Source organism: Pyricularia pennisetigena (assembly GCF_004337985.1).
Source record: "Pyricularia pennisetigena strain Br36 chromosome 4 map unlocalized Pyricularia_pennisetigena_Br36_Scf_6, whole genome shotgun sequence".
In the NCBI taxonomy this organism is placed as follows: Eukaryota; Fungi; Ascomycota; class Sordariomycetes; order Magnaporthales; family Pyriculariaceae; genus Pyricularia; species Pyricularia pennisetigena.
This window is the reverse complement of record NW_021940918.1, coordinates 2,680,131-2,705,674: the sequence shown is the minus strand read 5'-3', so window position 1 is coordinate 2,705,674 and position 25,544 is coordinate 2,680,131. Positions and strand designations below refer to the sequence as shown.

Below are 25,544 nucleotides of genomic sequence, written 5' to 3'. Positions count from 1 at the left end.
CCATTAAAATTCTATTTGTTCCTCCGTATTCATTGAGGCGTCTCGTCTCTAACGGATATTCATTGCTATAAGCACGCTTTGCATGAGCAGCCATGGATGGTCTACTTATATGGCAATGAAAAAATTCTTCTCCCCTTCTTTCGGAGCTACCCTGGATCGCTCCATGATAGGATCGACACAAGCAAGGCGGATGCGTTCAGGGGTCGCCGGACTCTCGAGCCTGAGCAATCCATCATCCTTATCATCGCTTCCCACGGTCGCTTCCACGCCATACTGAGCCCTCGCAGCCTTGAGAGCGTCGCGAATAGCAAAGAAGACCGAGCTTCCCATAAAGAGCGGGGGCTCGCCGACGCCACGACTCCGCTGAATGGTGCGCAGCTCCTTCCACTCAACATCCTTGAGCAGGCTGACGTTGAAGACCTGCGGTATGTCGCGGAAACCGGGGATCTTGTAAGTGCCTGGCCCACGGGTGAACAGCATGCCCTTCTGGGGTCCGCTGCGCAGCCAGAGTGACTCCTCCATCGTGAAAAGTCCCAGACCCTGCACAAATGCCCCTTGAATCTGGCCGTAGTCGATGGCCGGGTTAATGCTGCGGCCAACGTCCATCTTGATGTCGGCACGGAGACAGGTCCAGGTGCCCGTCAGCGTGTCGATCTCGACCTCGGCGGCCGCGACACCCTGAGTGAAGTAGAAGAACATCTTGCCCTTGTTCTCGCCCCAAGTGTAGCCTATCTCAGGGGTTTTGTAGAACCCCTGCGCAGACAAATTGACGCGGTCAAAGTAGGCTGCCTCAGCAAGCTTGGCCATGCTCGCGTCCTTGCCGAGCTTCTCGCGATACGGCTCCAGGCGCTTGTTGAGCTGCTCGCACGCGTTGAAGATGGCATAGCCGTTGAGGTCCGAGCTAGCTGAGGCCGCCGTGGCTGAGGCGTTCGCGACGGTGTTGGTTGACGTCTCAGAGATGTGGACGCTGTCCAAGGGGACATTGAGCGCTTGGGCAGCAATCATGGCCATTTTGGTATGAAGACCCTGGCCCATCTCGGTGCCGCCGTGCGCGACTAGGACCGAGCCGTCGTGGTATATGTGTACCAAGGCACCGGCCTGGTTGAACCACAGGGCCGTGAAGGAGATGCCAAACTTGGTTGGGATGAGGGCCACACCTCGCTTGCGCCACTTGTGTTCGGCGTTGAAACGAGCCACAGCCTCGCGGCGCTCCGCATACTTCGTCTCTTCCTGTACCTGCTTGTACATCAAAGGTAAAAACCAGTCGCCGTCGAGCGTCTGGTTAAAGTGTGTTGACTCGCCGTGCTTGTACATGTTGATCTCCCGTAGCTTCTCGACAGGCATTCCCAATCTATCTGCGACTTCCGACATGTAGGTCTCGGCAATGAACATGCCTTGTGGACCACCAAAGCCCCGGAAAGCCGTGTTAGACATGGTGTTTGTCCTGCAGATTCGGCCGCGCACATGGACATTGGGCACACGGTAACATCCATCACTGTGAGACATGGAGCGCTCGCAGACGGCGGCGCTCAAGTCCCAGGACCAGCCGCCATTGTTGAAAATGTCAATGTCCAACGCTTGTATTTTGCCGTCTTTGTTCACGCCAACCTTCCACCGTCCCAAGAATGGGTGGCGTTGACCTGATATTACCATGTCCTCCTCACGAGTGAGCATGCAGCGGACTGGCCGGCGCGTCTTATGGGCTGCGAGAGCGATGATGGAACTGAGCTGCACCGACCGCGATTCTTTGCCACCGAAGCCGCCGCCAAGCCGCTTCACCCGCACGAGTATCTTGTTGATTTTGACATCGCATACGCGAGCAGCATACAATTGCCTACAAAAGATTGGAGAGAAGTCAGGAAAATTACTTTACCCCGGAATCACAAAAGCTGGTGATAGCAAGATTATCATGTATGGGGAAGACTTACGTCTCGTTGGGGTTTTGTGTGCTGGAGTATATCTCCATCTCACCATCTTCGGGTTTTGGCACCGCCACAGTCGCATTCGTCTCAAGGTAAAAATGTTCTTGTCCGCCGATCCGGGCTATGCCGGTAAAGACGTGGTCGCACTTGTCGAAGGTGCCCTCTGGATCTCCCTTTTTGATCTCTCGGAAATAGTTGAAGAAGCTTTCCTTCTCAATTGCTTCTTCGATGGAAAATATTGCCGGTAGTTCATCGTACTCGACCTTGACGGCTCTGGCTCCCTCGGCAGCTTTGAGGGCCGACTTTGCAAGTATCAAGGCAATAGGCTGCCCTGTAGTGAACACCTCGTCCTCGGCAAAGAAGACCTCCTCGAAGTGCGGCGCACCCCAACGGTTGAGGTCCTGTCGTGGGAGGTCGTGCCTGTCCACGTAGTCTACAACACCTGGGATCTCGAGTGCAGCCGAATAATCAATGGATCTGATCTTGGCGTGTGCCTTCGTGGAAAGCACTAGACATCCATGAAGTTCATTTGCCAGGGGTGGTATGTCGTCTGTATATTGTGCTTCACCTGTTGTCTGCTTCAGGGCTGCGAGGTGAGGATTACCCTTGCCCAAGATCTCCTGCTCATAGGCGGCAGTTGTGTCTCGGTCCACAGTACCAGTGGAGATGTCACGCTCCAGTTCCGGCTCGGCGTCCCTATCCGCATGGCTAGCTAGAGGCGCAGAATCACCGTCCGCGCCAATGCTCCCCATAACATCGTGGTAAAACCGATAGAAGAAACCGAGCGCGAGGGATTTGCGATACGAGGCCATGCCGCCCGGCACTCCAAAGGGAAGATTGAAATCCTTCTCCAGAGCGTTCATGGCACCTTCTAGTGTTTCCAGGTCCGCAAACTTTTTGCCAGTGATGAATTCCGATGTGTTTTTGGCGGCCAGAGTAGTGGCTGCCATACCACCAAAGACAAAGTTGCACTTCTCAACTACCCCGTCGGCGTCCAAAACGACGCTGAGAGCACCAGTGACAATCGAGATATCGTCGTCTTTTCTCTTGGCTTGCTTGTATGATCTGAAAAAATCCCCCTTTTCCCGGGTTACCGGGATTCGGATCGAGGCGATAACTGCATCTTTCGGCAGTGCTGTCATGCGGTATCCCTTGAAAAAGCTCGCCATTGGTATCTCTATTGGCTCCTCCTCTCGGAGGGACCTGGCCAGTAACGTGGAGTCTGAAGCAACGAATATGGGGTTGAGATCCGAGATAGGGGACGCGGTTACGAGATTACCGGCAGGTGTGCCGACGTTTCTGATCTGCCTTCCAGCGAAGTACTTGAGCTGCTTGTAGATTGCAGCAAAGACTTGGGAGCGAGCCGGACCGAAGTGCTCTATTGCCTTCTGGCAGATACCCTCCAGATCCGTGAGCGTCACGTTTCCTCCAATCTCAAGATGGTCATCCTTCAACTCGTACTGTCTAAGCTCGGGTATATCACCAACAAAGACCGAGACAGGGTAGCTCAAGGCCTTGAACTTGACTTCTATCTGGGTCTCGGTGCTTCCGCCGATGATCTTTGCGTCCGGATGTACACTCTTGATCTCTAGCAGTTGCTGCAAGGTTACAGGCCGATACCAGCGCTTGCGCTTGTTGCCAAAGGTGAGGGGCTTGAACTGATGCTTTTTCAGGGCTGGAGGGAAGATGAGTTCCGTTTCCGGGTCATATTTGATTAGTTTTGGCTGCGGGAACCTCTTGCCCGACTTATCGGATTCGCTCGCTTTGTCGTCTTTGCAGCATCCACCGGCGGCGCTGCCGTTACCATTTTCCATGCAACAACCGCCGCCGCCATTCGCAGTGGATTTGCCACAGCCAAGGCTTGCGTCTTTCTTGACGCTGAAAGCCTGGGCGGCGTCGAGAATGGGCCTGTAGCCTGTGCAACGGCACAAGTTACCGTCAAATGCCTCCTCAACGTCGTGTTCGGATGGTGCAGCGTTATTTCGCAACAGAGCATAAAGGCCTTTATGTTCAGGATTGTCAGTGAGTCTGAATAAGCTGAGTTTTGGACTGGTTTGGGTTTGGGTCACCTACTCATGGCGATTCCAGGCGTGCAAAAGCCGCATTCTAGATGCACCGACCAAAATTAGCAAGATCGACGTTGGTGCACTTCACTGGGGTTGATTGTGACTCTTGCAAACCCTCAGGACAAGAGAGAGACAGAGAGAAAAAAAAAAAAAAAAAAAAAAAAAAAAAAAAAAAAAAAAAAAAAAAAAAAAAATACGGCTCCCATTTCCTTCAGCAATCAACCTTTGGGCCGGATGTGGCCTCTTCGCATTACCGATACCCTCAATTGTAATGACATGTTTGCCATCGACACTGGCCAAAGGTGCCAAACAAGCGTTGACGCTGGCGTGATAAATTTGCTTGGTTGTTGGATTCCAGCCGGCAATAACAACGGTGCAGGCGCCACAACCTCCTTCTCCACAGCCCCTGGAACGCAAATGGGTCTCATTTTCAGTAAAGTTTTCGAGGCAATATCAAACAAGGAGGTGGACAGTGCAAGCTGGAAAGCGTGCGCACTTACAGTTTAGTGCCAGTCAAGCCGATGCCTCTCAGATATTCCAAAAGCGTCACTTCGGGGTCGATCTCGTCGAGAACAACCCTTGATCCGTTGAGGAAAAATGAAACGGTGTCTTCATAATTATTCGTCAATGAATGAAGCGAGACCAAGGAGTCCCGCTCTGGGGACACGGCAATTGGGGCCATTGTGTGGGAGGACGAGGCTGCAGGCTGAATCAGGTGAAAATGAATTTTAGGCAGTTCTTAATTCAATCAAGTTGAATTAGCTATTGGTGAGATGGATATCGTATTATTTCGGCTCCAATGAGGGGTAGAATGAGGAAACGACAAACGCGGGAAGTGCAGAGGAGTAGTCCAGTAGACAAGGGCAGAAAAGCTAACAAAAAGGAAATGGTGACCGTTTGTAGTTCGCTTGACGTCGTCTGTGTTTGTAATACAGCTTCAACTTCGTTGTCAAGATAACAGCACATGACCTGCCCCACCATGGATTTACTCAATCAACAGCCGCCACCCGATAGCGATACTGTAGAGAGGGGTGGTGATGTATGTTGTGCCAGGTGCTAGGGAGGGAAACGCTAAGATGCTAACTACTGTAATGCCTGTGTCTGGACATGAAACCCCGATTGCAGCTGCGGGCGGGGCGGAGCAAACTACCGCTAGCCAACAGATAGGAAGATGATGGGGATCTACCTATCAACCTCCCATAAGGGTACGCTGTGGGAGTACCAAGGAGGTTAAGTGGCAAGAAAGCTTTTTGGACAAAAGTTACTCGGTACCTGAATAATGGGTCTCCGGTTCGCCTAAGTCTGTGTAATGTACTGTACGACGGACGTGGGGTTGATGCTTTCCGGGCCTAGGTTTCCCCGCGTTTGCCGACAATCAGTCATCCTACAGTACACCAATTTGTCTCGCTCGACAAGCTCTACATAGTACATAAGCTGTCGAACTCTCCACACTCGCTAATCTGATCCCATCATCAATGATTTCGTTCATCTGGTCCCGGTTCAGACCAAAACGAATTTACAGGAATATCCCTTGCTTGTTGCCGCAACCGACACGCAATGCTCAGATCCCCCTCTCTCGGCTCATAGTCTTTTCCTGCCGTTCACCTGTTTTTACAGATTAAAACTGAGCTCCACATTTGACTGAAACCTCCGAAAGGGGCTTTGTTCAAGCTTTCAAGCTCCCCACAACTGCCGAGAAGAGCCACGGCTATGATGATCCATATTGAGGGGGTTGAGGCCAGAATCGTAAGTCCCAAAGCAAGAAATGCGTGATATACATAGCCACATTGCATACCGCCTCAACACGCCGAGTCAGTCGTTTCGGTGTGTCTCATGGTGTTGTGCCGTGGTATTTTAACTGTTGTTGATTATCTTTAAATACACCAAACGGTTTGTCTTTTTTTCTACTTTCCATTGCAAAGGAGTAGATACTGGCAATCAGCCTCCAAGTGCTATATCAATAAACTTTTTTTTTTGCCTTAGCAGTTTTCTCAAGCCGTCACAGACAGAATCCATCAGAGGCCCTGCAAGTGAACTAGTACAGTTTATTCTCAGAATGGCTACCAACGGTAGTAGCCACACCCAGGGTGCTGCCATCCATGAATTCTTCAACATCATCAACGGTCAGCGGCGAGGGGCTGGGGCGGGCGGCGTAGACCGCGTTATCGACCCTCGCACCGAGGAGCCCTTGTGGGAGGTCCCAGTCGGATCCGCAGAGGACCTCGAAGATGCTGTCACCGCTGCTCGCGCGGCGCTTCCCGGCTGGTCTGCGACCAAAGCTGAAGAGAGACAGCAGCTGCTAGCCAAAATGGCCGAAGTCTTAGGTGCAAACATGGAATTCCTCGTTGGCGTCGTAATGAAGGAGACGGGGAAATCGGTATGTCAAATCTTCTCGTTGTTTTATGTTCATGATAAGTAGAGGCTCAAGGCTAACACGATCGTTTGTTTCATCCTGATAGCAACTCATGGCGACTATTGAGATAGGGAACACGATAGATCAGTGCAAGTATTTTGCCAACAATACGTTGCAAGACAAGGTGCAGTTTGAGGACGATACCATAAAGATCATAGAGACACATGCGCCGCTGGGCGTTGTCGGGGCCATATCGCCCTGGAATTTCCCTGTGAGTGATGGTTAATTCCCCGTCACAGGCCAAACACCACAGCATGCTGACTTACGACCCTCCAACAGCTGATCCTCAGCAGCATCAAGGTGGTATCTGCTCTCGTCATGGGCAACACAGTCATCATGAAGCCCTCCCCCTTCACCCCCTACGGCGTCCTCAAGTTCGCCGAGCTGTGCCAGAGCTTCCTCCCACCGGGCGTGCTCCAGGCCATAAATGGCGGCGGGGAGCTCGGCGGCCTCATGACGCTGCACGAAGGCATCAACAAGATCAGTTTCACGGGCTCGATCCCCACGGGCAAGAAGGTCATGGCCAACTGCGCCAAGACGCTGAAGCGCGTCACGCTGGAGCTCGGCGGCAACGACGCCGCCCTCGTGTGCGCCGATGTCGACGTCGACAAGGTCGTGGCCCAGACAGCCGCCGGGAGCTTCTTCAACGCGGGCCAGTACTGCGCCGCCACCAAGAGGATCTACGTGCACGCCGACATCTACGACGAATTTGTCGACAAGTTTGTCGCCGAGACTAAGGCAAACTACGAGAGCGCTTTTGCCGGCGACGGCGTCACCGTTCCGACAATCTTTGGGCCCGTATCCAACAAGATGCAGTTCGACGTCGTCAAAAGGTTCCTCGATGACGCCGCGAGGCCCGAGACCGGCGGCAAGATACTCACCGGCGGTAAGCCGCACGACAAGGGCTACTGGATCCAGCCCACTGTCGTGGCTGGCCCGAGGGAGGACTCCATGCTCGTCAAGGACGAGCAGTTTGGGCCGGTAATACCAATCCTCAAGTGGTCCGACGAGCAGGACGTGATCAAACGCGCCAACCTCTCAAACTCAGGCCTGGGAGCAACAGTCTACTCGAAAGATCTCACGCAGGCGGAACGCATTGCTCGGCAGCTCGAGTCAGGGTCTGTATGGATAAACGTGAGTCGCTCGCCCTTTTGCGCTTATATTTTGCTTCTGTTCTTGGCTCGTTCGCACGAATCTTTTACTAATCAGGACCTGTTGCGTGCCATAGATGTCTGAGAAGCCCAGTCCTGCGGCTTGGTTTGGCGGATGGAAAGACAGCGGTTTTGGCGGCGAGATGGGACTCCTGGGCCTATACTCTTACTGTCACATCAAGAGTATTCACTTCGCCAAATAAGTTGAAGTGGTCCGGGATGCTCAGACGTCCCAGGCTGGCCTAGATAGCAAAATGAAATAGAAGCCTTGATGCCTATTAAACATGGACCCTATTTCTCATATTTGAACAACTGTATCACTGGTGCCCAACAAGCCTTTGTCAGTGTCAGTCGAACTTTGACGATAAAATCGTGTTTTTTTTATATTAATCTTGTCTTCTTCTATTGTTTGATGAACTTCTTCAGACCCCGAAGTCTCTCTTTGGCCAGCTCCAACACATCGTCAGGCTTGCAGACAGCAAAGCGCAGGTAATCTTCGACAATATGGGCATTGGCGTCGGTGAAGAACTCCGTTGGCGGGATGGCAGCGACGCCAAGCTCTTGGATGAGGAACCAAGCCAGCTTGAAGTCACGCGGCCGGCTTGCCACGTGGGGCGGGAACGGGTAGTCGTCGGGCATCTGAACAGCACTCAGGTTTACCATGACAAAGTAGCCACCCTCGGGCTCCGAGAATGGGATCCCCATCTCGTGCCAGACTTGATTGAAGAGATCCATACGCCTCTTCATATCGGTGACGCATTCGTCCCAGAAGCCTTCCTTTTCAGCTTGTTCAAAGCCTGGACGGAACAAGTCTGTGGTCAGATTGCGACGCTGCAGAGACAACGGGGTAGAATTTAAAGACATACCGACAGCGCAGGCCTCCTGTAGCGGCGAGACTGATGAATAGCAAATTCGGGTATGAGCAGCCGAGACATGTTGTATGAGCTCTGCAGGGCCCATCAACCAACCTGAGCACCAGAAGTTCCTTGATCAGCAATGAGTTCGCTGATGTGCGACATGCAAAAGAGGCATTAAATACGAGGGTTTTTTCAGAAAAAAAATCTTACCAACACGCCAGCCTGTGGCGTAAAAGTTCTTTCCGGCAGATCCCACTGTCAAGGTGATGCGTTCCACCTCAGGCGACAAGGTGGCAATGCGGGTGAACGGGGTATAGAAAAGCCGGTCATAGACTTCATCGGAGAGAATGATGATCTCGTTTTTAAGGCACAAATCAGCAATCTTCTGCAGCTCCTCCTTCGTAAAGACTTTGCCGACCGGGTTGTGGGGAGTGTTCAACACAATCATCTTGGTCTTCGGGGTGATGGCCCTCTCCAGCTCATCAAAGTCAATGCTCCACGCGCCTGCAGAAAGAGTTTTTGTGGCACCTTCCGCGGGAGGATGCAAGGGGACGTATACAATCTTCCCGCCAGGCATCTCGATGTTGCTGATGTACCTAGGACAGGATTAGACAGGTCAGCAGGCCAATTTCACATCGCCCGACTGTTCAGGGATTCAGACACGTACTGGTCAAAGAAGGGCTCAAATATGATAACCTCATCACCAGGTTCGATGAAAGCCATGAAGGCACTCAACATCCCTATTGTAAGCCTCGTCAGCGAGTGTCCCTGCGAGACTAGTGGAGCTTCCATGCCATGAACAAGCTTTCAGGGGCATAGCATGGCTGGGTTCAAGAGGCATCGAATCTAACCTTCGTTAGCGCCTGTAGTTATGGTGACCTCCGTGTCGGGGTTGAGCTGCCTTCCCCAGAACGGGGCGTAGGCATCGGCGATCGCCTTCTTCAGACGGGGCCGTCCCTTCGTAGGACTGTATTGGTTACAATCCACCTTATCCAGAGCCTGTTTGGCGGCATTGAGGATAAAATCCGGGGGATTATAACCGAAAAAGCCCTGGCCCATGTTGACAATGGGCTGTTTGGGCGACGCTGTGGCGGCCTCGTTAATGATGCTCCTGGGTGAGGTCAGCTCAGGTTGTTTGAGTCGAATCCATGATCAGCCTGTTGTAGTCCGGCCCGGAGGGAGCCCTGGCATTTGCGCGGCGTTTGCCTGCCTGGTCATGGCCAGTCCAAATCGCTGCGTGTACGGTGGTAGGGGGAAAGGATGAGAAAAAGAAAAGAAAGGGAGAAAGGGAGAAAAAAAAAAAAAAAAAAAAAGATTGACTACTGCTACTGCGGCAAGCGCGCCTTTCATGGACAATGAACACTCAATCCTTCACTCACCAGACATCCTGCCGCCGACCAGCTACCCTGGCCGCGGGCTTGAACTTGCCGCTGCCTGTCGACATGCTTGTGTGAAACGCTCGGCGGCCTTTTGTGATGCTGTTAAATGCGAACCTGTGACCGAGAAGTAGTAATGACGGCAGACTCAGCGACATGAGAGCTCCAGTTGCTCTTTTTCTTTTTCTTTTTCTTTATTGTTCAATTGAGGTTGAGAATGCTAAAACAAGATAAAACTCCTCACTTCTGCTCCTGCTCCTAGTCAGCTACAGCTTTGAAGATTCACGTTCACCGTTGCAGAGGCCGGGATCGGGGATGATGTCAGCCCCACGAGGTCTTGCGTGCGCTCAGATCCCGCTTAGCCCGCATCAAATTACCCCACTAGGTACTCGTGAATCGCTGAAGTAGTTTCACCGTTTCAAAGCCCATATCTACAAACCTATGATAGGCTTGTCAATTAAGGAGAGAAAAAAAGTATATTATATACTAAATAGAAGCAAAAGCAAAGGCAAGACCTGAAGGCCTCACCAAACCATGTATTTTTATCGAAATGGTCATACCACAGTCATATTTGCCTATTGATCAACCGATTTTCTGCATCCAATAGCAACATCAAAAATACGTACCTACGTACCTAGGTAGGTAACTGGCTGCAGACTAACTTTCCCAATGTGCCGAGTTCCTCCTCCACCCCCAAACAATGGATCGTGTATTTTCAAGATAATTTTGACAGTAATAACTCTGGAAGATGAAAACAACATATTGCTGACCTACATTTAGTACCCGTCACTGGAATAGAAAATCAAGCGGAGTTACTATCAAATTCGCTGCCCTGCACATGAATGAATGATAGATGAAAGGTGGACCGACTTTCCTTCGCATAATATCGAAAGAATCTATCATCAGCAGGTATGATTTTATGTGCTAAACAAATGCTGCTGCTATGCAGTTCGAATCCCTCGTTTCCTCAGTGAAATGCAGTCCTCCAAGAATTGAACCCAGGAAAAAATATGGTTCCCTCACGTCTGATGACTTAGGATTAAAAGACAATATCCTAGTCAGGGACGTAACCGGAAGTACGCTGATAGGCTGTCCTTAAGATGTATGTCCTTTCTCAAGAGACAACGCATTGATAGTCAACTGTTCTAGCAGGCTCGTGCCGCAAACTTCAACAAGTCCTGGTAACTGTGGGATTCCGATCAAGATATCCCGCAAGTGATTGCAAACAGTAATTTCTTGCAAATTTGGGATTGAGTTGGTTGAGAGCTTGAAACAATAAATTAAACTGCGTAGCTGCATACCTATCTACAGTAGTTAAAACATTTCCAGAAACGAACCGGTGAATTCATTGAGGCAGGTTGGCAACGCACAACTCCAGCAAACAACCAGGCAAGGGCTTAGTCATATATACAGAAATTAACCTCGACATGAACATGTTCGATGTTAAAGCATGGGCCACTTTTGCTCCAACGACTCAACGATAACCTGATAAGCTACCTAGACGCGTCACTAACCGCTTACGGCAAGGTGAAAAAAGCCGACTTGCCAAACCCCATTTCCGTCAGTCGCGATTGTTTGCGACTACGTAGAACGACTTCCTGCGTCACAACTACCATCACCATACGCGAGGTCGGAGGATCGCCGTGTCCTCCCAGTAATCACCGAACAAAATTAAGCTGTCAAGTTTAGGCTGGTTTCCTTCTCGCATACCATACACCTTGACGATACGAGTCGCCTTGGCAAAACCGCTTGTTGCTACTTGCCTAATCGCGGTTGCGGCTTTCGGCGTCGTTTACCCTAAGTTGTAGCAGAAAGCTGCAGTACGACCGCAATTGGAGAGCCGCTTTACTTTACAGTGATAAGTTACCAACTAATCTAGACTCACGCTGCAGAAGGGGCACGATTGACCGAGGTACGATAATATCGCCCCCCTAGTATTGATATGAAGGGCGACCGTAGACTGACACGCGATGCTTTCGCATGGTCCCTTAGGTCTCTCCCTCTCTCTCTTGCCCGGAACCCAGCGACGACCTTTGTCAGCAAAACAATTAACTCACCATGGCAAGCGACGTTGGCGATGCGCAACAACAACCCGGTTGGGATCAAGATAGCACAGAAGATGGGCCGGATGGGCTCCAGCCCGCCGCACAGCATAGCGACAGCAATGTTCAAAATCAACAGCTTCAAGCTACCTCTGTTGCACACGGTGACTCCGAAGATGCTGCAGAATATGATCCAGACTCCATACCGATTGCCATCACAAGCCCCAAGGCTAAACCACTGAAGCCCTCCCCCCAACCCGGTGCCGCAAAGAAGCGAAAGACTGCTGGAGGCTTCCTAGTGGGAGACTCTGATGACTCCGAAGATGAGAATCCACCAACTGCTAGCGCCCAAATGTCTGATCTCAAACCCAAGCCCGAATCATCTCCTGTCCCTCAAAATCTCAATGGTGGTGCGCAGGTGTCAGAGTCTAGCTCAGGGCCGGGTGCCCAGTCTCATGGTTCGAATCAGAGTCATCCCAGTGTCGTGCCTTCTGTGTTGTCCCATGACCCCATCGCGTTGCTAGAACTTCGTGTCAAGGAAGATCCAAGAGGCGCCATGGACTCTTGGCTGTCCCTGATTGCCGCGTATCGGCAGCGCAACAACATTGAGCAGTGTCGCGATGTATTTGAACGCTTCTTAGCAGTCTTCCCTCATTCAGTAAGCAGTCATTTTGCAGACCCACTTGTTACCTGTCCTGTACTAACACAGTCGCTCTAGGCCGAGATTTGGGTTCAGTATGCGGATATGGAGCTCAGTCAAGGGAATTTTGTGGAGGCAGAGGCTATCTTTGGCAAGTCATTGATGTCGGTTCCGAACGTTCAGCTGTGGACTGTTTATCTTGATTACATCCGCCGGAGAAACGACTTGAACGATTCTAGTGGTCGAGCGCGACAGGTCGTCACCCAGGCCTATGACTTCGTCATCGACAACGTCGGCCTGGACAAGGATGCCAGCAAGATATGGAGCGACTATATCCAGTTCATTCGTCTCGCTCCGGGCGTCGTTGGTGGTTCAGCCTGGCAAGACCAGCAGAAGATGGACCAGCTGCGAAAAGCTTACCAAAGAGCCGTCTGCATACCTCTCTCAAATGTCAACACATTATGGCGAGAATATGACCAATTCGAAAAGGGCCTGAATCCCACCACCGGGCGCAAGTATCTCAACGAACGCTCACCAGCATACATGACTGCCAAGAGCGCTAACACCGCTCTTGAAAACATCACGAGAAATTTGGTCCGGACAACTCTGCCTAGGCTTCCCCCGGCCCCAGGGTTTGAGGGAGATGTCGAGTTTGCCGAACAGGTTGACCTCTGGAAACGCTGGATCAAGTGGGAGAAAGAAGACCCTCTTGATCTGGCAACCGACGATCCAGAATTGTTGAAAAAGCGCATCCTGTACGCATATAAACAAGCCATCATGGCTCTCCGATTTTGGCCTGAAATCTGGGTCGATGCTGCGGAGTGGTGCTTTGAAAACAGCATTTCGGTTAATGGCAAGGACGCTGGCTTGGAGTTTCTCACGGAAGGCATCGAGGCGAATCCGGAGAGCGTGCTCTTGGCTTTGAAACATGCTGACCGCATCGAGACCACGTTTCCCGTTGGCGAAGGTGATGAGGCTAAGATAGAGAGGGGAAATGCTGTCAAGGCTCCTTATAACAAGCTTCTTGACACTCTTTATGGACAAATCAAGACCCTCAAGGAAAAGGAGAAAGCAGAGATCTTGAAGCTTCGCGAGAGTGCGCCTTCTGTACCTGGGCAGGAGATCGAAGAGGGTGAAGATTGCGCCAATCCCGTGCCAAGCGAACTCGAGGAGAAGATATCGGCCCTCGAAAAAGGATTCGGCGCCCAGACGGACTTGCTCGCTAGGACCGTGTCATTCGTCTGGATTGCTCTGGCCCGGGCTATGCGTCGCATTCAAGGCAAAGGCCAACCTGGTTCACCAATGGGAGGGATGCGACAGGTCTTTTCCGAGGCTCGCAAGCGCGGTCGCTTGACCAGTGATGTCTATGTCGCGATTGCCCAGCTTGAGTGGACTGTTTATAAGGATCCATCTGGAGGGAAGATATTTGACCGCGGCTCCAAACTTTTCCCGGAGGATGAAATTTTCATGTTGGAGTACCTGAAATACCTCCACTCTCGGGAGGATACAACGAGTAGGTGGCCATTTGTGCCTATCCGCCGCTTTTTCTTCTTCGTATTGGCGTCGGTTGTTTCTTGCGCGTCTTTTACTGACATTTTTCGTCGCAGATGCTCGGGTTGTTTTCGAGACATGTGTCAACAAACTCACTCAAAACCCAGCCACTGTCCACAAGGCAAAACCTCTCTACTCTTACTTCCACAAATACGAGTCCAAGTTCGGCGAGCTTTCGCAAACTGCAAAGCTCGAGAAACGGATGGCTGAGTTGTTCCCCGAGGATCCCTTTTTGGCCCACTTCAGTGCGCGCTTTATGTCGGACCGGTTCGACCCCATTGCCGCCAGGATAATTGTCTCTCCGGCTGCCCAGCTTCGGCCCAAAATGGTTATGCCTTCAATTGAGACCACCGTGCGGGCGGGTAGCCCTATGATTCGTCCGCTGAACAGTCCCAAGGCGGGCTTTTTACAGGCGGTAAACTCACCGAAACGTCCTCTGCCCGCGGATGATTTCGAAGACCTCAACCCACCCAAGAAGATACAGCGGAACGACCAGCGAGAGTTCCAACGAGCAGAGTCACCATTGAAAGGCGCTGCTGGCCGCCGGCTTGAAAATCAACGCAGGATCCATGGTCAAGGGCCCGCATCGTACAACGCAGCACCCGCTCAAGCTATCCCTCGAGAAATCAACTTTCTTTTAAGTCAACTCCCAGGGGCAGAGGTGTACAACTCAACTCGCTTGAGTGCACCGCGAGTGGTCGACATGCTTCGTGACACTCATGTCCCTGACTATCAAAGCTGGAAATCGCGACAAGACAAGGGGCTTCGGCAAAGTGGTGCCCAGATGCCCTCAGACTTTTCCGCCCCTGGATACGGTCGAGACTCGCCTGGCCTGAGGACTGGTAGCCCATTTGGCTGCGATAGAAGGATTGCATCGGCCTCTAGCACCTACCAACGTCCGGCATCCAGGGACTCCTATGAGCCACCCCCTCCCTCGGGGTACCAGCCACCTGCAGCGTCATTACAGTACCCGCCTGCAACGCCATCATATGACAACCAACCTACACATGGAGCGTGGCCTCCCCCGTCTCATCAGCTTCCCTACGGAGCACCACCGCCAGCACAAAACTATGCACAGCCTCCGCCTCAACTCTATCAGACTTCCACAGGACAGCAGCAAGCTCAGCCACCGTACGGAACCTACAGATACTAGCATAGAGTATTGCGCAACCGATAAGTTAGATAGTCACCGTTGCACTGAGCTAGCTAGAATAATGCCCGTTCTCGCCAAAATTGTCTTCTGCGTTATCTCTGTTGCGATGTTGATGATGTAGCTGGCAGCGCTTGCCCGCTTAGTAAAGTAAATGGTTGACATGTGGTTTAAGGTATCTCGTATATAGATCAGGACGGCATTATACTATTTCGGAGGTTTATCGCTTGTAGGAGCGAACCTGAGCGGTCTAAGGACTTTAATTTGGCTGGCGGTAAAGTGGTATACTGCGTCGATCAAGGTTCACCCAAATCGGCTTCGGCCGCGTTATGGGAAGGGGGGTTCTTCTATGATTTTGGGCTATGAATACAACAAGACGAAGCAGTAAAAATAAATGAAGAAGAAAAGAAGAAAAGAGGGAAAAGGTCCCAGTCCAGTTGCACGTAACCAGTCTGTTTGTCAGGGCGTGTGATATTGGGTACTGTCCGAAGAAAACAAGCGTCAAACAGCGTCATTCTGCCCGTGAACTGCCACCGGATGACTTCAGGGGGAATATCATGGCTCATCAGTACAACTTCTGAGATTGCAACGCACCTAGTATAGTATAGTGTTGTTGAGACTGAGTCTAGATGTCGATGTATAGGGTTAGGGTTAACCCCTGAATCTACACATTCGCCCGGTTTCCAGTGTAACACCATCGTGGAAAGCCGCAGACCACAGATAGTCTTGGGAAAACTGTGTTCTCTGTGGCAAGTTACAAACGGAGTGTAGCATCGCCTTGAGAATCGTGGTCGATACCATCTAGCAATCTCGACATACCTGCTGCTTGGCCCGGGGTCTCTTTTAAAAGTTATTTATTCTCCATCGAGACAAAGGCCAGCTAGATAGATTAATCGACGTTACACTTGAGGATTCTGCTCAACAGACTTGGGGAGGCCCCACATACAGCTTGCTCAGGCTCAAATATTCAAGTAGGTATCAATGTTTCTGTCTTAGTCTTCAAGCTCTGCTAGGCACAGCTGACCTCTTTGGGGTGCCCGTTTGTCCAGCGCAATTGCCAACGTCGACGACTGCTTTGCTGCAGGAGTCTCTCAGCATCTTTAGAGCGCACATAAGCTCGATTTCATGAGGGTAAAGCTACGCAGCAGACGCTTCAGTGATGTGAGCAACTTTGTTTGACGGACGAAAGGCCACGTGCCTATCTGCTCTGCGGTGGTTCCTGTACAAGTATGAGGTGGAGAAAATACCACATGTCTCTGAGATTTATGCTCCCCAGCTGCTATATGACTGACCCAAGTCAATTTCAATAGGCATTTGATGGCCTAGGCTTGAGCAGGGTTGTATTGGTTTGGTTTGAGATCATTCCTTCATCCATGACGTCTGGTTCCAACGCACCTTCCCTTTCCAATTTTTCGATATATTTAGCTCAAGCCCAACATTGACAGATTTAGCCCCGCTTGAAAGTAGCTCAAAGGCCGCCGTAGAAATATAAATCAATCTTCTGCACGCTCCCGGTCGACTCTCAAACGTTCACCACCGAGACCGAAAAAGCCAACCTTCTTCAGAGATCTTGAAATTTACTTCGTCCTTCTTCTATTCAGCCTCAAATCAATCCTCTTTAAGGAGATCAAAATCAATATTTTAAATCTTTTGATTGATCGTGGTCTACTAGGAACTGAACTTGGTAAGTACATCTGACCTAGTGATCATTGACGAAAACCTCATCTCCAGCTTGCACAAAATCCACCTTATGATAATCTCACGCACCCAAATTTTGCGGTAGGACAAGTGAATTTTATTTACCGGAATCTCCCCGCCGTGATTAGCCACTGATGCTTCTCTTACTATTCCCTATCTAACAACCAAGTTTGTGGTTGCAGACCTATTCCTACCCAGTTTCCACCTGAACACTGGACACTTCTCAACATTCCCACGGCCTTTTGAGACTACAAACAAAATTCTCTTGCCTTCATCAGATAGCTTAAAAGTTGGTTCGTTCAAAAGGTGAGAGCCTCGCACCCGGTTGCCTCTGATTCTGCAAACCCTATCCAGCACTTCATTTTTCACGGAGAATCAGCTCACGGATCCTTCATCATCTTATGCGCAAGTCTGACTACAGATAACACGTTATCATTTTGCTCTCAGATTTTTTGCGCCCAATTCTGTTTTTTTTTATAGACGAGAGCATGCTTCCTTGCCTAACCTAAGCACTTGACCTAGAAAAGCTCGAAAGGCACAATCAGCAATCTGAACCACCCACAAATCTACAACAAATCCTGCTTTTTCCTCCCCAGCTCCAGCTATCCAATCTACCGAAACACAGGACTCCAACTTCATCTGCCTAGAAAATACTCTGAAAGACAGCGGAGACCGGTTTACGGTTGACTGCTTTTGCGATCTTGTTTTCCCTTTCCTAGTACAAACTCTTCGATCAAACTCATCCCAAGCAGCTACCTGCATTCTGAAAACACACACCTTCACATCAACCCAAAAACACACAGGCCCTTTGACCTCAATACACGTCAAAGTCAAGAAAAAGACATAACCGACTGTTTCTGACTCCACAAGGCAATCAGCATCTTCCCGACAACTCGCGTTTGAAATTGATCGTTTTTTCACATTGGGATCTGGGTATTTAAACCTTTTGTCTTCCCTTTTCGACCAATCCTCAATCCTTCCTGATCCATACAGCGCGCATCACTAGAAATCTTTGGGCTCAGCTTGAAGAGGGCTATGAACCTCAGCTAACAATCTTTTGACCACCAGAGACTGTTGCAAACCTCGACGAGTTTCCAGTTGAATCTTGCCCCAAGGACCTGGGCTTTTCATCTTGAAACTGACATCAACTTTTCAGTACTACCAGCTACTACAAGCAAGCTCAAAATTTTCAAAAAGGTTTAGGAGACGCCTCGATTGACAAAATCTTAACTTTGTGTTTCTCTTTCCGGTAGGAAAGCCCTTCTCAAATTGCCCTCACTTTGCGGCACTTGTCCCATGCTCTTCAAGTCCTAGAAACGACAAGCTTGAACAGTTATTCTGGGTTTCCAACATTCAACTTTCCTTCTTTCTCCGCCCCACCGCTAGCCCTGTCATTCACGTTCTTCTACATAGCCCATTGAAAACTCACGCGAAACTGACAAGGCCCTTGAGAATCAGCCAAAATGTCCCACTACCAAGGTAAATCCCTTCAGGTGCCGTCCTACAACCATGATGGTCCGGGTGACGAGGATGGTCGCCACAGCCGCAGTGGTTCCGTTTACTCCCAGCACGACTCTGCGCGCGGCTCTGTCCATGGTGGTTCCCATCCTCCCTCGGATGCAGGTCCTCCTCATTCGAAATCTGCGTCTCGTCCGACTAGTGAGGCGGGCAAGCCGCCCACTGCTCCTGGTAGTGTCCAGGGTTCTACTGGCGACGTTGCGACTGTCGGCCAGGGCGGCAAATGGCCCGCCGCACATGGCTTTGACCCTGCTCGCGACCGTGATCCGAGCAAGGAGCATGCTATGAGCGGAAATAACAACTTCAACAAGAATCTTGAGCTGCCTCCTGAGGCCTATGTCACAAAGCTCGAGACTCCATTTGCTAGGCGCCCGGGAATGGGTAGCCTTGGCAAGAAGATCACTCTGCAGTTGAACTACTTTCCAATTCTTAGGATGGAGCTTCCAGACATTTATCTCTACGATGTGAGTTTTAAAGCCTCCCATGAGCTCACATCTGATTGCGAGTACTGACGTCTTTACAGCTGTCGATCAGTCCGACTCCCCTTAAACCCGAGCAGGTAATCAAGAAATGCTGGAATACCCCTACCTGGCAGGCAAAGATCGGCAGCACCCGCTCGCCTTGGATCTTTAACAAGCGCAACCTCGCGTGGTCCACCCACAAGACCGAGGATGGAGGCATCCGCGCTCTTCTGGATCTTGATGCTGAGTATGGTCGCACTGGCGGTCGTGCCGCAAACAAGTTCAACTTCTCAGTCAAGCCAGTCGGCAGCATCACTATGGACTCTCTCCGCTCATATCTACAGGGCAAGATTGCTTTTAACACCCATATCTTGGAGTGTCTCAACTTTCTTGACCATGTCCTGCGCGAGGGTCCCTCCCAGAAGATGATTCCCATCAAGCGGAACTTCTATTCAAAGTCGCGCCACGCTACACCCATGGGTGATGGTGTCATCGAGGTCCTGAAGGGTATCTTTGCTTCTCTTCGCATGTCTCAGGTAAGCAAAAGATTCTCACTGAAGTCTGGTCGACGAATAATGCCAATACTAATACGCAAACAGTCGATCAATGACGGCAAGTTTGGCCTAGGTATCAACGTAGACGTTGCCAACACTTGCTTCTGGGTTGCGCAGAACTTCGAGGATCTTGTGCGCAATTATCTGGGCTCAGTGGACCGGCGGTGGTCCGGTGGTAAGCTACCAGGACATTGTACATTAACAATCTCGATATACTCAATTTACTGACAAAACACTGTCGTAGTTCCTGTCAACCAGCTCGCCACCCTGCTTCAGCCTGTCATGCCCCCGGGAAAAACTAAGATGCAGGTACAGCCCTCGCCAGCTTTTACGGCCCTCCGTAAGCTGGCCAAGATCAAGTTCACCGTGAGGCATCGCGGCAAGACTGAAGACCACAAGATTTACACAGTGAAGCGGTTTTCCTTTGATCCCAGCTATGGAGAGGAAGGCTCCAATGCAAAGACTGTGAAGTTCTCCAAGCGGGATGGTACCACCATCTCGGTCTATGATCACTTTCAAAAGCAGTACAATGTGCGCCTCAATCACTGGAAGCTGCCTCTTATCGAGACCACCCGCGATGGCTTCTTTCCTATGGAGGTATGCACTGTTGAGCTCTACCAGCGGTACAACTACAAACTTGACCCGGATCAGACAGCCAAGATGATTAAGTTTGCTGTTACCCGCCCCGCACAACGTGCTAGCGACATTATGGCCAACGTTAATGAGCTTCGTTGGAATGAGGACCCCTACCTGAAGCACTTCAAGATACAGGTCTCACAGACCATGGAGACTGCGCCTGCACGTGTGATCCCCAACCCTGAGATCCAATACAAGGGATCCAAGGTAAACCCAGGCGTAGCCGGTCGGTGGGACTTGCGCGGCAAAGTCTTCTCGGAAGCTGGAACTATGCCCCTCCAATCTTTTGGCGTTGTCATCATCGACAATTGTGTTGACAAGGCTGGAGTCGAGACATTCATGAAGAACTTCCTCAGTGTCTTCAAGGCACATGGAGGTAGAATCGCCCCGAACGCTAAGCCAGTCGTTCTTACATGCTCGTCGGTCAGCATGAATCTAGGCCAGGTTGTAGAGACAGCCTACCAGGCAGTTGGAAATGCCAACAAAGCTCATCCTAACTTGATTTTCTTCATTCTTCCAAACAAGAGCAGCATCAACTACGAGCGCATCAAGAAGTCAGCTGACTGCCGCTACGCCCTTGTCACTCAATGTATGCAGGCTGCACATGTACGCAAGAACCAGGCGCAGTACTGCTCCAATGTCGCCATGAAGGTGAATGCCAAGCTGGGTGGACAAACCTGCAAGGTTGCCACTGCTTTCAAGAAGCCTACCATGATGATCGGCTGTGATGTTTCTCATGCGGCTCCTGGCGCACAGCAGGCTTCCATGGCTGCTATTACCGTATCCATGGACAAAGACTGCGCTCGCTATGCTGCGGCTGTGGAGACGAATGGTTATCGGTAAATTCCAGAGCCGTCCCACCTAAAATCCTTCTTTTGATATCAAAGCTAACCTTTCACACATAGTTGTGAGATCCTTCTTCCACAGAATGTCCGTGGCATGTTCGGCCCTCTTATTGAGCGTTGGTGCAAAACGATGCGCTGTGCTCCAGAGCACGTGTTTTATCTCCGCGACGGTACATCTACCGCCATGAGAACGCTTTGATATGGTATATGAAATCCTGCTAACTGCTGTACCTTATAGGTGTTTCTGAGGGTCAATTCGCTCACGTCATGGCCTTGGAGGTTGCTGAACTGCGGAAGGTCCTCAATAAAGTCGGCAACAACAACCCGAAGATCACAGTCATAGTTGCCACCAAGCGTCACCACATTCGCTTCTTCCCCAAGCCTGGCGATTCATCTTCTGGTGACAGAAATGGCAATGCTCTCCCAGGCACTGTAGTCGAACGTGTAGTGACCCATCCGTTCCACTACGACTTCTATCTTTGCTCACACGTTGCGTAAGTCATCTGGTCAAGCTCAAGAAAATAAGGCGTCAAAAAGATCGGATACTAACTATAAGCTTTGTGACGTGAAGCATCCAAGGCACGGCGCGCCCGACTCACTATCAGGTGATCCACGACGAAGTTGGCTACAGCCCAGACGAGCTTCAGAAAATGCTGTACCAGCAGTGCTATCAGTATGCTCGCTCAACCACGCCCGTATCGCTGCACCCCGCGATTTACTATGCACACTTGGCAAGTGCTCGTGGCCGCTGCCATGAGAACACCGCATCTTCAGAGAAGGACCCCAAGACGAAGGCCCAGCCCGGTCATTTTGCAAAGGGTGGCAACACCGAGAGCAGCCTTCCAAGTCTCACAGAATCCGTTCCTCTCCTTCCTTGCGGTGCCCATGGGCAGGCCTTCGCGGGCAACATGGACCACTTCAAGCACACCATGTGGTACATTTGAAGGTCTTATGGATAGTTGCATCGTTCTTTCACTAATTTGAACTTCTGTTCTGCATCATGCACCTTCCATGCGCTGCGTTCATACTTTCTCTAGTTCTTTTTAGTCCAGTTTTAGAAGGTTACAAAACATTCTTCTCTCGCACCTATTTTTGTGATTTTTTTCTTCTTTTTCTCGCAACGAATTTCAACTCACTCAGATCAGATTTTGCAAGTCCCCATTTTCAGAATACAACTCGTATTACCTCGTTTGGCATCGATTACTGCTCAACCAAAAACAGCCATGGCCATTCATAAATTGATTGATATTGTCCGGGATTGTCCACAACTTCAGGCCAGTGATCTAGATAATAAGTATTAGAAGATTGACGCTCGCTTCGCTCATCTTAAGGATCGCATCAATGAAAGATTCGACAACATGGAACGAGGATGGGAAGCCCTCAATGAAACACTCGGCCAGGCGTAGAACGCCACCGACTCCTTTTCAACGGCACTTTCTGCATGGTTCGTCTATCACTATACAGTAGCAATTTGCAGTTTCTAACTTATGTCTAAGTAGTCACAATTCCGTTGCACGAATTTTGAACAGCTCAGTACGAGATGTACAGGTCGGCTTGCATCCCCTGCGCTCGATGCTCACCAACGACGTCATCCCGAGGTTTCCTGCCAACATACAGCCCATCAATCGAATGCCTGGTGCGTTACTTTGCTTTGATTCCTCTCGATCTTGTGCGTAAGCTAACACTACTATATACGCAGCTGCACACTGTCAGGCCATCCTTGAAACTTTGGATGCCGCTGTGCCGGAGCGACTCGTTGACAAGCGGTCAGAGGTGATGAAGGCAATTGGAATCTTTTTGGGAATTTAGGCTAAAGGATTGAGTGGTTTCGCTGGCGTTGTCCAGCATAACGAGACAGGTTTAAATTTTAAGCGACCTCAGCGCTTATCCTGTCTCCATTGTCTCCATTGTCTGCTCGCACTTGGCCGAGGCGGTTGATTCTTCAGAATGTCAATAGTCATCCATGCATTAGTGCCTATGCTCCTACTTTTGTTACTTTGGTGATCTACTTTCTAATGATGTACAAATGGTAGGTGACTGATCTGTCATTACTCTTCCCAAGCATCCTATGTATCACCAACCGCAAGGGACCCAACAGAGCCAGCTTCCAGCTGGTGGTCTCCCGCCCCCAGTTTCGTCGATATGCCAGTTTGACTGTCCTGGGAATAGATTGTTACCGATGTGCCCTCCGAGACACGCAGAAAACGAACATTTTTCAGTTGAAGTCCAGCATCTGCAACCCACATTTGCGTGAAGTTGCCCTTTGCAAGCGACACACCGGCACCCGTGGCATCGGGAGAGGCGAAAACAGAGGCGCCGAGGACCTGCTGAACCACGGGAATCTGACCATTAAAGGTAAGCTTGAGGACGTAAGCGGGCGACTGGGCGGGCTGTTGCGGGAGGGTGATGACGAGCGCGTCGGCGGCCTGGCTGAAGCCTGTCAAATCGATAAAATCTCCGGCTTTGTCTCCCATAAGCTGGACGGACCGCAAGCTGGAGATGTCTACGCGACGGTCAGAGCCGAGGGCTTTGATGGGAACCTGGCCGCTGCTCGGCCAGCCGAGAACGCTGACGTAGAGCACGTTGCCGTCCTTATTGCGTGTGAAGCGCAGGTCGTTTGAGTTGCCCATCATCGGGCCAGTGAACGAGCCGCCGCCGGCTTTTGTCGGGCCCTCGCCGTATATATCCCAAGCTCGTGTGCTGTAGATGGACTCGCCGTAGCGGGCCAGATAGGTCCCGATGTCGCGTAGGATCTGCTGCTGCTCCGCGGGCATGACACCTGCGGCGGTGGGCGAGACGTTGAGCAGCATGTTGCCGTTCTTGCTGACGCGGTCGAGCATGGAGTGGATCATCTGGGTCGAGTTGTAATAACTGATGCCTTCGGTGTAGCTCCAGCTCGTTGCGCTGATGGCGTCGTCGGTGAGCCAGTAAGGGCGCTCGAGCTCCGCGGGGCCTCCACGCTCCCAGTCTGCAACGGCCGACGTGGTACGAAAACCCTGGTCAAAGTGCTTGTAGCTGGTGACGACCTCCTTGCCCCACCTCTCACCGGCGTTGAAGTAGTAGGCCAGGTATTTGAGCCGCTGGCTCTCTTCGATGTTGCATACGAACTTGGGGTTTTGGCAGTAGCCGGGGCTGTTCAGGGAAAAGTCGTTCCAGATCATATCGGGCTGCACATGATCGATGACCTCGCGGGCCTTGTCGAACCAGAGCTGGTCGGATACGTTCTTGGGCAGCTGGCCAAAGAGCTTCTGCAGGCTGGGATCAGTCTGCTGCGGGGCACCTTCGAAGAATCCGTTGTGGTTGAAGGCTTGGTGCAGGGCCACCACCAACTTGAGACCGTTACCCCGGACCAGGCCCGCAAAAAGCTTCAGCAGATCAATCTTGGGGCCATAGTCGACCGAGCTCCACTCGTTGACCTCACTCTTCCACATGGAGAAGCCGTCGTGGTGCTCGCCGACAGGGCCGGCGAACTTGGCCCCCGACGCCTTGATGACCGCCATCCAGGCCTCGGGGTCGAAGCTACCGCCATCGGAGGCAAGCACGGGCTTGAACTGGACAAAGTTCCCCTTGGCGTCGTTCCTCCCGGTGATGAAGTTCTCGTAACCCCACACCTCGGGCGGCGCGCCGTACGTGGTGGTGTGGTGCTTGCGCTCGTCTGTGTCGGGCAGGTAGACGTTGCGGCCGTACCACTCGCTGCCAAACTGCGGCACTGTGAAGGCGCCCCAATGCCAGTATACGCCAAACTTGGCGTCTCGGAACCACTCTGGCGAGGCGTTGTGTTGGTCGGTCGATTGCCAGGTCGGCTGGTACGTCTGTGCAAAGACTGCCGAGTGCAGCAGGAAGCTGGCGGCGGTTGAGAATGAGGCTCTCATCTTGGCGTGGCAGAATGTGCGGCAGAGGACGTGGTAAGTTGTCTTCCTCTTTTTTCTCTCTCTTTTTGCTCGACAAAACCCGCGTGACCAGGAGCCGAGGGTCCCCTGGATGAAAACGGCAATCTGCAGGTTCAGTCTTATACAAGAATATCTGTAGGCGTGCCGAAGCACTCAACCATGGCCGTGGCATCTGTTGTGCTTCTCCCCCTCTCGGCGATTAGGAAGTCTTGTATTGCATGTACTCCCCATTTCGGCCCCGTAATCCCCGACTTGACGTAGCAGCATGGTTGCGGGGGTGATGATTGGGGTCCTTGGCGGATCTTCTTGCGATGGTTGCAAAGAAAGCTATACTATGGTACTACGTAGCTTCCAGTGTGAATCTATCATTTATGTGGCAAGATGGGTAGGTACCTGTACTCGGAATCAAAGTGGGGTATGCAATGCGCGGGAGGAAACGATCAAATCGCATGTTGCAATGGTTCAGGGGCAGCACGACGGGATAAGAAGACAGACCAAGGATGTAGTTCAAGGCATACATATCTTTGAGTACCGTGAAGCCGCCGGTCAAATATGCGCTCTATAGGCAGGTTGCCGATTGGTTATTATTTTCTTTTTTCTTTTCTTTTTATTGATGGCTATACTCCTATTTACTGTATAGTAGGCGTAGTTAATATCTCTCTCTCTCTCATCCTGGCACAGATTTGTACGTAAGTCGGCATATGATCCCTCTTCAGAAGGTAGCATCGTAGTCCCATCAAGATCCACCAGCGGAGAAATCACGCGACTGGAGGG

The 25,544-nt window shown here is 51.2% G+C and overlaps 6 protein-coding genes across 6 annotated transcripts; 3 read left to right on the top strand and 3 right to left on the bottom strand.

The window, feature by feature from the left end:
- Positions 1-105: 105 nt before the first annotated feature.
- Positions 106-4,670, bottom strand: PpBr36_06397 (uncharacterized protein; the record flags this gene model as incomplete). The annotated part of the gene is made up of 5 exons (XM_029893542.1): positions 106-1,834; positions 1,929-3,924; positions 3,996-4,028; positions 4,186-4,394; positions 4,489-4,670. 5 exons carry the CDS (start codon positions 4,668-4,670, stop codon positions 106-108), a joined length of 4,149 nt encoding a protein of 1,382 aa, XP_029746466.1.
- A 1,374-nt stretch (positions 4,671-6,044) lies between these two features.
- On the top strand, positions 6,045-7,755 carry PpBr36_06396 (uncharacterized protein; the record flags this gene model as incomplete). The annotated part of the gene is made up of 4 exons (XM_029893541.1): positions 6,045-6,365; positions 6,448-6,612; positions 6,681-7,535; positions 7,630-7,755. The coding sequence occupies 4 exons, from the start codon at positions 6,045-6,047 to the stop codon at positions 7,753-7,755; spliced, it is 1,467 nt and encodes a 488-aa protein (XP_029746465.1).
- Positions 7,756-7,954: 199 nt separating this feature from the next.
- Positions 7,955-9,943, bottom strand: PpBr36_06395 (uncharacterized protein; the record flags this gene model as incomplete). The annotated part of the gene is made up of 6 exons (XM_029893540.1): positions 7,955-8,349; positions 8,419-8,520; positions 8,620-9,005; positions 9,077-9,149; positions 9,261-9,520; positions 9,789-9,943. 6 exons carry the CDS (start codon positions 9,941-9,943, stop codon positions 7,955-7,957), a joined length of 1,371 nt encoding a protein of 456 aa, XP_029746464.1.
- Positions 9,944-11,843: 1,900 nt separating this feature from the next.
- PpBr36_06394 (uncharacterized protein) lies at positions 11,844-15,171 on the top strand (the record flags this gene model as incomplete). The annotated part of the gene is made up of 3 exons (XM_029893539.1): positions 11,844-12,485; positions 12,546-13,980; positions 14,075-15,171. The coding sequence occupies 3 exons, from the start codon at positions 11,844-11,846 to the stop codon at positions 15,169-15,171; spliced, it is 3,174 nt and encodes a 1,057-aa protein (XP_029746463.1).
- A 3,158-nt stretch (positions 15,172-18,329) lies between these two features.
- PpBr36_06393 (uncharacterized protein) lies at positions 18,330-21,824 on the top strand (the record flags this gene model as incomplete). The annotated part of the gene is made up of 6 exons (XM_029893538.1): positions 18,330-18,848; positions 18,908-19,574; positions 19,644-20,874; positions 20,941-21,050; positions 21,119-21,374; positions 21,452-21,824. 6 exons carry the CDS (start codon positions 18,330-18,332, stop codon positions 21,822-21,824), a joined length of 3,156 nt encoding a protein of 1,051 aa, XP_029746470.1.
- A 1,122-nt stretch (positions 21,825-22,946) lies between these two features.
- Positions 22,947-24,752, bottom strand: PpBr36_06392 (uncharacterized protein; the record flags this gene model as incomplete). Its single annotated transcript, XM_029893537.1, has 1 exon — positions 22,947-24,752. One exon carries the CDS (start codon positions 24,750-24,752, stop codon positions 22,947-22,949), a length of 1,806 nt encoding a protein of 601 aa, XP_029746469.1.
- Positions 24,753-25,544: the final 792 nt, after the last annotated feature.